This window comes from Haliotis asinina, chromosome 11 (assembly GCF_037392515.1).
Source record: "Haliotis asinina isolate JCU_RB_2024 chromosome 11, JCU_Hal_asi_v2, whole genome shotgun sequence".
Classification (NCBI taxonomy): Eukaryota; Metazoa; Mollusca; class Gastropoda; order Lepetellida; family Haliotidae; genus Haliotis; species Haliotis asinina.
This window is the reverse complement of record NC_090290.1, coordinates 57,485,038-57,500,121: the sequence shown is the minus strand read 5'-3', so window position 1 is coordinate 57,500,121 and position 15,084 is coordinate 57,485,038. Positions and strand designations below refer to the sequence as shown.

The following is a 15,084-nucleotide window of genomic DNA, read 5'->3' as shown; positions in this document are numbered from 1 at the left end:
TTCATTAATTGACCATCCAGAGAATGATGACAAATAACACGTGTAGGTTTACACCATCAAACGCGAGTTACAGCAAGGAGGATGTAATCTCTGTGTCGCATGCAGCCTGAAAACACTTATGGGCCGAAACTGCTTTGAGGATACCAACGGAATTTCGTTACATAAGGAATACACACAGGCATTTGCTGTGTACTTGGGTAAATAGGTGAAATAAGGGGGTTTTTTTTACGTAAGAAAATTTTCAGATTTCTCTACCAAAGGCAAAGTCATCGTTTTTTGTTTACGAATTCAAATAAATCAACTGTGTGTTTTTATTATCATAAATAATAAACCATTGTAGCTACCATAGCTACCAAAATTTACGTATGATATTTGCTATCACAGCTGAACCAACACTCAAAACTACCTATATATATAAAGCTTTGCAATCTTCCGTACTGAAACAAATGGCTTGGTACGTGCCTGTAGACATCATGTTTTCATGTAACATGATTAAATATCGAGGTTAAAAACACAGAAATAGGATCAAATTGGATCAGTAACTATACCATCCAAGCATCCGAAAAGAACTACACTGATGGGATATTTTGTTACGATCAGACAAGGAATACCATGGATATTTTTGAACAAATGGCATATGATGGGCATCCGGCCTCCTGACTGTTAAGGTGAAGAAATTCTGCTAATATGGACAGGAGCCCAGTTCCTTTGTCCGTCACGGTCGAAGGAGCGGGCGCTGACCAATTTGCGGCTTGGTTTCGTAATTCGACCGTTGGCGAGAAACATTATTCGCTCCGCATCAGTGCCCCTTTAATTTTTGGCAAGGAATGAGTCAACGATTTGAACATCAATGAATGTTTTTGGTGTTACACTTTTGCAGCAAGTCTCAAGGTCGGAGATGACCCGTAGCGGTACTGACGTCACTCCGACCCTTCTGGTAACTCTGTGATCTCACTCTCGCACATGATTGTGTTCTGCTGCTGATCTATATATACTCCCCCTAACAGCACTGTCACCCTGGTTTACACAGTGACATTCTCTTAATATATAATCTTCCCCAGACAACTGTTTACTTTGAGGTGATCCAGGTTTCTATTAATCCATAATGTTTCCCTAACAACTGTTTACAACTCAGTCACTCTGGGCTACACCTCCTAAACATTTATAATGTATCCTAACAACTGATTACAGCTCAGTCACCAATGGCTACACACCCGACTGATCTGTAGTGTTTCCCTAACAACTGTGTACAACTCAGTCACCTTGGTTGCAATATTACATGCATGAACCTTGTTTAACAATTATTATTTCCTTCTTTTACATTTTGTCTGTATATCCATTTGTTGTTTTTGTTAACATTCACACCTCATTCTTTAAAAGGGAATTTGAGTTATGTATAGGTGTCTTGGCTAGAACGATTGGTAACTGGAAACATTGTTGATAGGAAGAATTATTCATGATTATTGATATGAAAATTGTTTCATTGATAATATTGTCTATCACTGTTTTTCTGTAATCCATGCATCAATGTGTCTTCACCAGTAACATGCAATATGTTGATTTCTTTCATACATTTTCTCCACAAAGCATTCTCTTCCAACAGAGGTTTCTCCTGTTTTATCTTCCTATGTACATGTAAACTCTGTTCTAATATGGCCCTTTCATGGTGCAAGTGGTCTAGATTTGTGCAATCAGATTTGGTTGTGCAATCAGTAACATTGTTTCAAAAATGATGTTTGCAAAGCCTCAGTAATCGCCATATGCTTCGGGAAAACTAGAACCTTTTCACCAGCATGAGGTGCAAATGTTTCATCAAGACGGAGCCCAGTCATGTAATTGCAGATCCATGGTGGCGTCTCCACCCCTCCTCCCCCTCATTCACAACTCACAAGCTAGCCATTAAATGTCTTAAGTGGCAGATCAACAAAAACATCTTGTCGACTGGTTCCTGAACTCAATACTGAACTAGTATCTACTTTTCAGTTACAGTCGCATGCTGATCAGCAGAGTAAACTCAATGGCTGCCGCCATATTGAATCTAAGTTGATAATTTACAGTGTCACTTCCTGGTATTTCAGTGCTGTCTGTATAGGATTGTCAACGTCAGTTTTGCAAGAAATTTAAATTTCTCTCTGCACAATAGGCTTTGGTGAATTATTTTGTGAAATGAATGACTGTGTGAAAACTGTGTACAGTGTGGGTTATTTTGATTCTCTGACTTTAAAAAAAAATGTAGATTTTAAAGATTTTATTGCGACCACATGCCCTTATGGCCAAGCTGCATATTAAACTATTGCAAACACTGACGCATAGTACATCAGTGTATTTACTGAAAATGGAGTCAGTGAGAGAGAGTTTCGTACTGGTTACCAAGTAGAACCTATTCAGTTCAGTTCAAGTCATCGTTGATCTGCAGTGTTGCTTTTCATATTAGAAGTGCTTTGAAATCCATGTCAGATTTCAACACTCTTCATCTCCAGCCAGGAAGTCAGTGATGAGTGTTGGACTTCAGATGTGTAGTCTATAGCCATTAAAATTCTTTGACATCACCAGTCTGGAGAAGTAGGTTACAGTGGGTCACAATAATGTCCTAATCCCACCAGGTACCCACCAGGTGATGGCTGAACAATCAAATATTAATAACATTAAGGGTTGTTGACCTGGAGTGGAACTAACTGAGCTTGACCCTTGTCATATAGTGTGTCATATGTATTATTAAGATGATGGTTCTGATAACAGGGAAGGAAGAAGGGAGACATTATAGGTGGACCAGCGCAGTGTTGTGCCAAGAGATGTGATCCAAGTCCATGATCGTGATCCTTAGTATGGTTCCTTTCACCCACATGGTTACCTTTCACAACACATTATCTGGAACACCACCAGCTCAGGCCCCACCCTACCTAGTCATTCCAGAATCTCATGTTTACTCTTTGCTATAGCTTGATGAGGAATCTCTTCACTCTCGCACTCCGGGAATGTCTGCAGAGGAAGTAGAAGAACTCCAGAACCAGATGAGGAAGATGGAGAAGAAGGTGGATAGGCTAGAGGAAGCACTGGACATCAAAGAGGAAGAAACATTACAGCTCAGTAAGTCTACACAGGCTGTAGGGAACAAGGTAGCAGACTGTAGGCATTGAGGTAGCAGACTGTAAGGGAAAAGTCAATAGGCTGTAGGGATAAAGTAAGCAGACATAAAGAGAAATTAGTAGACTGTAGGGAAGAAGTAAGCAGACTAGGGAGAAAGGCAGTAGGCAGCATAAAGAAAGTCAGAAATCTGTAACAAGAAAGTATTCAGACTCAGCTGTATGGAAACACTTCACTAATCTGTGAATTGATGTTATACTCTTCCGATATGAAATGTCAGTAGGGGACTGCAACATTCCAGCCCAGTGACTCATCCCTCTGTTACAGACAAGGAGGTGGATACTCTCACAGAACAGATAGAGAAGCAGAACATGCTGGTGGAGCAGGTGAGTGTCTGGACTCTTGATGGAGAATGGCTGCTTTCTCTCTGTCCTCTATCTCTAGTCACAATTCTTTCTTGTCTTGATATGGCTGAAATATTGCCAATGTGACATTAAATCTTAACTCAGTCACTCACTCTTTGTTGTCTTGTCATCCTGTATGCTCTGTTCTATGTACACCATGATTTATGCTTTACCCCCTTCCTTCTACCCATGATCCGTTATCCTCTCACTTTGATACCCTGTTCTATAGTCTTGATCGAGCATTGTGTATTCTGTGTCTGACATTTTCTATCCTTCATCTTCTGTCTGTACACAGCTGAAAGTTACAGATGCAATCGATGGAACTGATTGGGGCTTATACTTCCTTGTCTGCTTCTTTTCATAGAATAATGAGACCTGGGCCCACTTGCACAAAACGATCTTAGAGCTACAATTATTGTAAATCCTTAAGATCGCGATCTTAGGCACCGGCTACAATCGCCATCCACTTGCACAAAGCGATTGTAGGCTAAGATCATTGTAAGTTACAATCAAAACTTACAATTGGTCGGAACCAATTGTAAGGAGCTAAGATCATTGTAGTCAAGAGCAAAATGGCGTCCAAGTTGGTGTCAATTCCACGCAAATAATTAGCTTTACGTTAGGGGATTGCTTTCATACTGCATAAAACTGTATGATTCGCCTCGACACTTCAACAACACGGAGAATGCAACATCGATTTAACGTCAGAAATATCGTTATTTGCGGTAGTGAACAACATCATTATCGAGTCGATATCATAAAGTACATTTCTCACCCGATTCAGTGTTGGAAAAAGTATGAACACCATACCTTTTTGATAAACAAGGAAAGGATAGTAACGAAAGGTGTCTGCTGCGATTAGCAGTGGCCATGACCTTTTCAATAACTCAAGGGCAGCTAATTTTAGTTTTTACGCAAGATGGGAGTGGTTTCCCTTTGCAGATTATGCCGTTGCCGTAAAATCTGCCATGCCCAAATACAATGCATGTTCTCTTGTGACAGAACAGATCTCCACATGTTTCTTTTCGGTTAATGATTTTCTCTTAGTTTATCATTGAAATAATCTACAGTTGGATGACGTGCAAAATTATGTTTTTTCTACTTGTAAAAATTGAATCTGACGAGAGACAAACGTTTTTTTTGACAAAACGAAAAAATAATTATCAATAGGATAAAGTAATTAATATACTGTGGATGAGCATTCAACAACACATACAACACACACGAAATAATAACGTTTTCATATTTCCCTGTCATGAATTTTCCACAACACTCCCACAGTCATGTCACACTTTCATATCTTTACAAATCTAATGCTTGCGGGATATATTGGGGATTTTACTCCAAATAACACCTACGAGATGCCAAACTATGTTCAACTGACAACCACTGACAAATCCTGGTACATTTAGGTGTTATATCATAAGGAAATTTTATTTATGTGCTATCTTTTAATTTCATGATTATTAGATCAATAACTCAAGACCCAATTTGTTAACGTATTTGTTTGTATTTCAATACTTGCATAAAACATGATAGGTCTGTGGTTGCAGTATCACATTTTTAGTTCATAAAAAATTAGAATGTAGAAAAATTAGAGAATAACCCCTGAGGTACGAGTGATTATACATGTTACCTTCCACGTTATCGCTTCCTTCTTCAACGTTATCGTTTCCTTCAAAGATTTGTGGGTTTGGTTTTTTTTTTTTTGTTTTGTTTGGTTTTGTTTTGATGAAAAATTTGCAAGGTGCGATTAAGGAAGGGATGTCATTTGCGTGCGGGAACAAGTTCCACGTTTTATTTGCACTGCATGCGATGCGCACTTGAAGACAACTGTAGACAGGAGTCGAGTTTAAGAAATTTCTACCTCCAACGTTGAAGAGTTCGATCTTAGTTAAGATTGCGGTCTTAAATCCATGCTGTCTTAAGATTGTGTTTGTGCAAGTGGATTAGAGCAATTGTACGGTGATTGTAAAGTTGATTGTAGGTGCCTAAGAGTGATTGTAACTAAGATTGCTCTGTGCCCAGGGCTGTGGGGTAGCCTTGTGGTTAAAGTGTTCACTTGCCACAGCGAAGACCCAGGTTCAATTTGCCTGACGGGTACAATGTGAGAAGTCCATTTCTTGTGTCCTCCTTCAGGATATTGCTGGAATATTGCTAAAACAGGTGTAAAATCAAACTCACTCACTCACTGATTATCATAATAATACCTTTGACATCACACATTGTGATCTTTGCTGATCCCCATTGGAGGAAAATCGAATGATTAAGCTATGAGGTGTAAGTCAGTGTCTGCTTTTCTCATTTCAGTTGAAACATGAGAAGAAAGAGTTGAAATCATTTGCTGAGCAGGACAAGGCATCATCTAAACGGATGGTCAGTATTCCTTCTCTGTGGAAATGTAGGCATCTTTAAACTGTTGTTGTTAAATCTGTTTCTGTTTTATTTGTTATTTCATATTCGTCACTTTGTTTTCCAAAATGTCATAGAGGTAGTAGCAATTAGAAATTGGAATGTTCATTTAGATGAGTTTGTTTGATAATAGCTATTTTGTTGTATGGTTTATACTGTCAGTCAAACTGTATGTCTACTGAATTAGTTGTATTCAGTTATTACCTTAGTGTTGTTATTTGTATCTCATTGTGATGTTTGTGTATTTATTTCAATGAGTAACTGTAATTATTCCTTCCTTTTTGACCACAGGCTGATGAACTGGTAATGTGCTTCTGCTGTTTGAGTGAGTGTGTGTGTTTGGGTAAAAGGTCGACATTTTGATCATTTTTAGCCAAAGAAAAGGTCACATTCTGAGCAGTTGGGCAGTTGTGAATATTAAATTGTTAGATAAAATGTTTTTCAAAATTGTACATGACTTATGATGATGTTCCTGTACAATCAAAAGGCTTGATACAATCAAACATTCATTAGATTCCCAGTTGGGACCATCCTAAATTCGGTAAGGATGAGGTGCTAAATACTTTGATTAGGATAATTTAGCTAATTTTTATTTCTTTTTCATGGAGTATTCATGGGGGAGGCAGTTCTTGATCATTCTCATCAAGTACCCATTTGTTGGGAGGATTTTTAGGGGAAAGTCAAAACAAATAAATGTTGGCCATATTTTGGTGTTTTGTGTTCACAGAAGTGGACATAAACCACATTGTGTGTCACATATACTTGTGAGCTTTTACGTGTGTCTTGCACTGTTGTCATATGTTGTCAAATGTTGTGTATTTGCACCAAGTACTGCCCATTGATTCTGGAACTTATCTTAACCTGTCCAAAAGTTTGAAATTACCACTAAACAATATAATAGATAGTCTTTTGTCATTTGTGTATGAAAAGTTTGATTCTTCATGTACGTATGACTACAATTGTTTCCGTGTCCATGACTAATGAGTGTTTAAACAATATATCTCCACTGCATGTAATAATGAATATTGCACCTTGAATTGTTGGACAGTTACTATAGCCATGACTTGCCTTCAGCTTGGATCAGGTTTAAGTTGACCAACTGAACTCTCTCACCCCTAACCACGTCTTGTTCCTGGACATCTTTCTTCACCTGCCATGTTGCCTCTCTCTGTCTATTACTTCTGTCTGCACATTTATTTAAACATATCACATAATTAGGCCAGCTTTTTTGAGAAAGTATCCTGAAACATGAAACTATTTCTAAGTACTTATTTATCTTATAATTCAGTGGCTGTAGAGGCACCTTTAATATTTTCATTCTTTATCAGTCTGGACACTTTTGCTGAGTTACTGTTGAAAGGATGTCTAATGCGTAAATATGTGATCAGATTAGCTGTGTGGTGCACTGTTGTACTACAGTGGGTGTTCAGATTGAGGACTTGGCAGCAGGTGCTTGTTGTGAGAGATGACTTGATGGACAGTTGTAATAATAACAATAATAATTCTAATTATCGCACCCAGAATCGAAAGCTGTTGTCTGGTGTTACATTATAACCCTGACTGAATTATACTTTCAAAGCTGCTACTAAGCACCAAGAGCAACCATATAGGTCCATACATTCCCTTCTCAGGTAGCCATTTTAAACAGCTGGGTGGACTGGGTACAATGTGGATGAAGTGCCTTGTCCAGGGACACAACACAGTATGAGAACCAGGTCACAAAGTTTTGGTGTCTCCACCGAGATTCAAACCCAGGGCCTTTGGCATGAAAAGCCAGCATGCTAACCACTACACCTGTGTGCTCCACAGAGACAGTGACTTGGTTCATAGTGTGTATTTGTTCCCTGGTGGGGTGATTTGGTGTCCATAATATCAATTACAGGTATACCTCTACCAGTTGTGATTATTTAAAGTCTGGCATGATAAAACTAGCATCTTGCCTAACTGCAGTTTAAACAAGATGAAAATTGATCATTTGTAATGATCATGTGTGTATTGTTTAATCACTCGGTAATGTTATATGAAAATATTGAAAAAGAAAATTGCCTGGACCAGAAAATCTAGATATTGTTAGAGTGAGCACCGATCCAGGCCTTCAGAGTATAATGATCATCAGTTACCCATATGCCATGTCAGACCACCAGTCCCAGACCACCAGCCTAATTAGTGACCTGTTCGGTCATCATAAGTTTTGGATACCGTTTCTAGTCAGGAATGTAGTTGTTGTGATAGTACCTTAATCAGGTGGATCTAATGGTCATACACTTGCTGATATGCTCCAGTCTGATCTATGGTCGAGTGTTGGTAATAGACTGAAGACATTATCGACCTCTCACTTGCATTTCTTCATCCTTATAGTGAGTTTTGAACCTGCTTGTATGGCAAGGGCCTCTGCATCTGTGTGACATCAAAAGTTCTTGGCTTTGCTGTGTTTTTATCCGTTGTGAAAGAATATAAGTATAGTCACCTATGTGATTTCTATGATCATTTATTAAAACTGAAGTTCCCTGTCACTTCCATAAAGGTTACCAATGAGTATTCAGAATGACAATTCAATATACATGTAGTCCAGATGGAAGGTAGAGAGCCTGTGTGACCAGCTCTGTCACTGATGCAGGGCCTGTACTTGAGTGTATGTTTTCTGTGCAGCTGGAGAAGCAGAAGATGGACATGCAGAAGATGATGGAAGAGCAGGTCAAGATTGCCAGGGAACAGGTAAGTCTTCAGGAACTAGTTGTTCAGCTGGAGATGCCAACCACTGCCATTAGGGCTTGTGTCAATATCAAACCTACAACTGAACTCATACTCATTCTCTTGCCCAAATTATGATTTTGTTTAAGTACTGTGTTTGTTGCCAGGCTCTGAAGGAGGCAAAGAAGACAAAGCCAGGATCCCTGGAGGAGGATAAGGAGAAGATCAAGCTGCTCACAGACCAGAAGAAGCTTCTGGAGGAACAACTTGCTAGGGTGGGTGTCATTTATGTCGGACAACATGGCACCTTATTTTCATATCTGAAAGCTGCTTAAGTGGACACAATACACTTCTATTAAGTAAAGACACTGTGTATGACTTGACAATAAGATGTAAGTGAGACTAGTTTACACCACTTTTTGTAATATTTCTGCAGTATCATCGTGGGGAACATAAGAAAATGGCTTCATACATTGTAAATCATGTGGCGAATCAAACTTAGACTGATATTTATTATCTGAGTCAATATTTTGAAGGGTTATTGTGATTTGGTAGGAATAAGATATGGGGAGACAACCTAGCTACCTTGAAACAGCTCCAATGGTGGGTTTTGGATCCAAAGAAATTGATCAGTAACCACTGAGGCTAGTGATATTTCAGCTGTGAAACAATCACAATTCTGCCAGCCTCTTGATGACTATTTAAATAAAAATTATATCTGGTTTAGCTTCAATTATATACATATTTCACCTTCAACTTGTTGCCATGTAAAGCATTAGATAACAAAGTAAATGTGAACACATGTTTTCCCATGCACAAATATAGCTTTCTTGCTTTCATCCACTGATGACTGATTAAGCAACTATGTTTTCTTCATACAAAAGAAACTGACATCCATAACCTTTCTGACTTTTATGTCTCTCACTAAATATCATTCAAAGAGTTTCAGAAGATTGTGATGGTGCCATATTTGCAGGAGAAGGCTAAGAACTCAAATGTCAGCCAGGAGTCAGTGGATGCAGAAAAACTTAAGAAGAGTGAACAAAGGATGCGAGAAGAAGTATTGAGGTCAGTAGGATGTCATACCAGGCAGTATTGAGGTCAGTAGGATGTCATACCAGTCAGTGTTGAGGTCAGTAGGATGTCATACCAGTCAGTGTTGAGGTCAGTAGGATGTCATACCAGTCAGTGTTGAGGTCAGTAGGGTGTCATTGTAACCAGCCAGTATTTAGGTCAGTAGGATACCATACGAGTCAGTATTGAGGTCAGTAGGGTTTCAGACCTGTCAGCATTGAGATCAGTAGGGTTTCATAGCAATCAGTACAGACACATATTAGTATTGAAGTGAGTAGGGCATACACTAATTATCAGGGTGATATTGTTTCACTATGTACATGTATGTTACAGATATTATGTTTTTTGCAATCTGCATTGTAATCTGTTTGTATCTTCTTCAATTCAGACTGAAGAAAGAGATAGAACGCATTCACAAGACTTGGGAGAAGAAGTTTGCCATCCTGCAACAGAGGTTAGTGTGTGGTGTATAGTTACCTCCTTATGTGATGTACAGTACACATCCTGGCTACCAAGAGGTACAGTGTAAGGTGACACTGATGGAATCAGGAAGGGTCCTTCAGATTATGAGAGCCTTCAAGGAGGCTCAGAAATAATACACATATATGGGCAATGTCATGAAAACATACAAGTACGGGATAGCGTCAATATGACATTAATTAAATTATCAGTGAGTGAGTGTGTCCAAAACCTCTGACCACCATCCATGTAACAAACGACTAGTGTAGACAGATACTCAGACTTCACCAATGGTGGAAACAGTCTTCTGACACATGGCTGATACACACTCACTCTTAGTCTCTCTCTGTCTCTCCTCTCTCTCTTCTGTAATCTGTCTCTCTCTCTGAGAACTTATTTTCCTATTATGCTTCATTCATGTTGCAAAACATAACGAGGTACAAGTTAAGCTATCCAAATGCGATTATGCAAATTTGGCCTCAAGTTCACATTTCCCCTGGACATACTGTCACTCATGCTCCTTGTATCTCCCTCAGTTTACATGCCCTCAAGGACGAGAGTTACCTGCGGCAGACGATGCAGAGACAGGCAGCTACCCTCCACCAGGCCTCCGTTAGTTACACCGTGAGTACCCTGCCTGTGTCAGTCAGCAGCTGGTCCCTGGTGTTCCCAGTGTCATATTGCTGATATATTCCTCATGCTGCAGTGTCTGTTCTTGCCACCAGGTGTCTCAGGGTTCCCATATCTGAGGTTTTGCTTCTCAGGCAGTGTGTGAAATATACATTGGCTTAATGCATTATGCCGCCATAACTAATCACAGTTCAATATTTTACGCAAGTGCATGTTTTTGTATTTCCATTGTATGTTTTCCAGCCAGGAAGTGACATCATAGTTTGCACATGCACAGCAATCATATGTTTAACTGATATTAGAGACTGCTTGGCTAGCCAATCCAGTGGTGTGGAGTCACTTCCAGTTGTTAATTTCAGGTGGATACTCCAGTAGGAATCGTGCCCACAAAGACTCCAGTCAGCTCCAGGAAACACCCACTGGTGAGTGAAACCGAGTAGTGTGTTAACGGGAGACATTGCTGCAGTTGGAGATGTTGTCATCCAAGGTCATGATCCTTAGCCTGGCAGCACCATATATGTGCTTCTGTTTCACTTCAGTGATCTGTCTACAGTCTGCATGTGGTCTTTTCTTCACTATCATACTGACTCACTCCAGTATGACTGAATGATTAATGACTCAATGTTAGTTGGGAGAGACCGGGACTGTCAGCATCAGGTGCTCAGGCTCAATGGCATGGCTAATGCCTTGTTGTAGGATCACAATTATCAACTGTTGCTCTTGATGAGTCATTGGATTGTCTGGTTCAAGCTTAATTGTTTGCAGGTACTAATATTGGTGAGCATGACATTAAAGAAACGCAGTCATAGCACTACAATCAATGTGTGAAGTGGGGCCACATTCTACAAGACGATGAATTAGACTTAATGTTATCATAACTCCCATGCTGTGACCTGGACTTATAACAGTCACAGTACAGTGATTGTTTTGTGACACGGCCCCAGGATGTTATGCAACAACTCTTTAACTCTCTTGTATCAGCACACACTGAGGACAGTCATATCACTACCGTCACTTTATGAAACTGTTGTAACTGTATCATTGTTCAATGTAACCGGACCCTTTCCTGTTACAGCCTGACATCCCTCGCAGTGGCAAGTCTCAGCGTGGCGGCGCTGGCGGTGGTGGTGGTGGTGGTGACAAAGACTATATCTCCTACACTGTGTCTGCCCCCAGCGGCAGAGGCACGGCCATGTTCTCTGTAGATGGTTAGTATTGTAATGTTAAGTCCTCTTGGAATATATTCTTGATGAGTACTTGTAGACATGTGACTTTATTCAAAACATGCCGCTGATCTCCCAGCATGGAAGGATGTTAGGATGACATGGTCTTGTGACTGTTTGGTCATCTGTTCCTTAGGGAGCTGAGAATGAAACTTACGTGCATTCTGATATGTTGACAGGGCTATTATTGTAGCAATTTGAACATGCTTCGGGGTGTGGGTCATATAATACATAACAATGTATGTGATCAATTGATAGCCATGAGGGTTACATTTGAAACCTTACACCACAGTGTTATGTATTGAGTGAGTATCAGTCAACCAAAAGTTCTTTGATGTGTTACATGTACATCTCAGATAAGTTTTTTAAAAGTATTTCGCTGTTAAATGTGAAGAATTTTCATTTTGAAAATCTTAAAAATGCATTTGGCTGTATCTTTTACTATCAACTTGCAAATTTACATTGTTTTAAGGAAATGCAGAAGTAGCTGATGCTACCATAGGAGCTTACATAATGATAAAGTGTGGTTACTTCGGGAACATTTATCATTCTGCTTAGTATCTTAGGATTCTGGTAAAACGCAGATTCCTTCAGATTTAATTTATTAGTAGAGGAATATAGGGACCCACCAATTTGTCCCCTTTGATAACGTAAACTTCTTGACTTTCACTCAGTGTTGGACATTACCTGACGTCAGGGCTCCAGGTAACTGTTGGGGGTGTGGGTGTACTTACATCTCATATTGCAAGTTGAGGCTTGGTACAGAGATGTTTTAGTACTGACATGTTTTTGTGTGATTGACTTGGTGATATAGGTTGATCATCACCTCATCATATCATTAATGTCATCACCTTATCTTTGCTATAGCTCAGTGGTGGCCTTCTAAGATTTCCCTAAGAGAGACTGAAGCTGTTCAATTTAGCGTGAAGGTTGTCAGACTGTGCAGGAGATATAACATTGTTGTCCCTCCTATTCCAGAGAACCAGGTGATGTCAGATGACCAGGACATGCCAGAAGATGTAGTCCCACTCCCTGCCCCACCAGCAAGGAACCCCACTGACTGTGGCGAAAACAGTCGACCTTCAACTCAAGGTCATGTGGTTGTCCTGCCATCAGTGGAGGCTCAGTGATACTCAGTACTTCTTTGTGATATTCCAAGTCAGTTTTAAGAAGCTGTTGTGGCTGTGGTTTCAGGATATTTGGACCAAAGGGTTCACTGAATATTTAAGCTGTGCACCATGTTTGTGGTTTAAATGTTTGTGTTCATAAGCTTCATAAGTTCTGAATCATGTTTTCATTATTTCACTCAGAAGACCGTCCTCAGTTTTAAATGTAATATGGAAAACTGAACTTTTATGGTGTTTATATATACTGATATGTAATTTGTTTTGAAATTTAATGTTTAGTTTCCATACATAATCTTAATACCTGTTGGAAGTGTTGGTTTTTATTTGAAGGTAGATTTGTATGTTTGTTTCCCATTTGATTTGTATGCTTCAGTGAAAAGATGCCAAGTGAACACTATATATACTGGGTATTCAACAGTGTTTAAACATGCACTGTATGCAGAGTGTTGTGCTTATGTACAGTCGGTATGGTACCCATATTCTCTATACCAATCAGCATTTATATCACCTTCATCTTTTAGCAAACTTTAGATACAACATTGTAATATATATATGAATATGATCTCCGTCCATTTATTACATATATATTTTGTATATTGTATTTTAAAACATGTGATGAACGGTACCGGGCAGTATTCAAGCAGTGTTCACTGGAAGAGTTTGTTGTCTGGTCTTCCATTGTGCACAGTCATATAGTAAGATGTGATATTCATTGTAACAAAAACTTTACTCCATTGATGTACTCATCACAGGTACCTTGTTACCTGTAGAAGGTATGGGAGCAAGTAATAGGCAAATGAATGTATTATTTCCTGAGCTTGGGGTTTGAATAAATGACAGTCCTCTCAGTTTTAGCCCATAAACATCATAGTAGTCTGAGGGATGTGTTGTAGATATGTTTTAACACAGAGGAGGGTAGTGTAGTTTTAAAGTGTTTTCTTCATGCAGAAGTCCCTGGTTCGCTTCCCCATATGAGAAAAAGTTTTGAAGTGCATTTGTTATTTCCTTACCACAATATTTCTAGAATATAGTTAAGACTGCAACCCCGTCCTGTGTTTAGCTTGGAGGAAGAAAGGAAAGAAAAAGTAAGAAAAATTTCTTAATGACGAACAACTAACTGAAATGTTTGAAAAAATATATGTACTTGAGAAAATGATATGAATTTTTACAGGTTTCCAATTCAAAGTTTGTATATTGTCCTGGGTTCCACTGTACAAAACTGTCATTGTGCTATGATGATGGTAACTCCCATACCTAATGATACACATACATCAGACGTAGCACTGAGGATGCTGTGTACAATGACACTCTGGTTTAGTGGAACCTCAGTGTTTGACCCAGTAATGCTTACAGTTTAGGCAGGCCTGTACTATGGCTTACTCTGTACAATGAAGCCATTTTGTTTATATTTAGCCACTGCTCATTCAAAACAAAAGTTAAGTTAAACTGACACCATTATGGGTCATGATATAAAATGGTATGGTTTAAGTAAATCAGCTAGATCTACTGACTTGATTGATTTTGCCACCATGGAATGGTGTCTGGATTGTAATGAGGACAGGATGGTTATAGTGAGTGGTCACTTACATTCTTGACCACTGGTGTGTGTGGTCCAGAGTTGATCCAACAGCCTGCAGTAATGTAGCTGAGATAATGCTGACTGACAACTGTCCGTCATCAACCAGTCTGGTGAGTTACTGATACACATTGCAGACGTATATACACTACTATTCTGTGTGGATGTGATTTGTTGCCAAAATGAACTGTGGTGTCCATGAAGCTGTGATAATACAGCAGAAAATATTTATTGTACACTATGGGCGTTTTCCCCACAATAAACACTGACTAGATTGGTGTGTCTTCTTCCTTTATTTGCTGCTGCACGCCTCTATGATCATGATTAGTTGAAGGAGGATAGCATCTTGTACTTGTAGTAGTGTCAACTTCATATATCTGCCTCCAGCAGCAAGTTGTGACAAT

The 15,084-nt window shown here is 39.3% G+C and overlaps 1 protein-coding gene across 2 annotated transcripts in view; it reads left to right on the top strand.

The window, feature by feature from the left end:
- The window catches only part of LOC137255808 (uncharacterized protein C10orf67, mitochondrial-like), a 35,607-nt gene extending 20,652 nt beyond the window's left edge, over positions 1 to 14,955 (top strand). Inside the window, exons 7-18 of one of the 2 annotated variants that reach the window (XM_067793349.1) lie at positions 881 to 937; positions 2,940 to 3,087; positions 3,412 to 3,470; positions 5,799 to 5,864; positions 8,550 to 8,615; positions 8,759 to 8,866; positions 9,568 to 9,659; positions 10,054 to 10,119; positions 10,661 to 10,748; positions 11,114 to 11,176; positions 11,830 to 11,962; positions 12,956 to 14,954. In XM_067793349.1, the coding sequence (XP_067649450.1) occupies positions 881 to 937; positions 2,940 to 3,087; positions 3,412 to 3,470; positions 5,799 to 5,864; positions 8,550 to 8,615; positions 8,759 to 8,866; positions 9,568 to 9,659; positions 10,054 to 10,119; positions 10,661 to 10,748; positions 11,114 to 11,176; positions 11,830 to 11,962; positions 12,956 to 13,107 (1,098 nt within the window). In that variant the 3' untranslated portion in view covers positions 13,108 to 14,954. Of the gene's footprint in view, positions 1 to 880; positions 938 to 2,939; positions 3,088 to 3,411; positions 3,471 to 5,798; positions 5,865 to 8,549; positions 8,616 to 8,758; positions 8,867 to 9,567; positions 9,660 to 10,053; positions 10,120 to 10,660; positions 10,749 to 11,113; positions 11,177 to 11,829; positions 11,963 to 12,955 lie in introns of both variants that reach the window. The other variant, XM_067793350.1, reaches the window with a different exon arrangement.
- Positions 14,956 to 15,084: the final 129 nt, after the last annotated feature.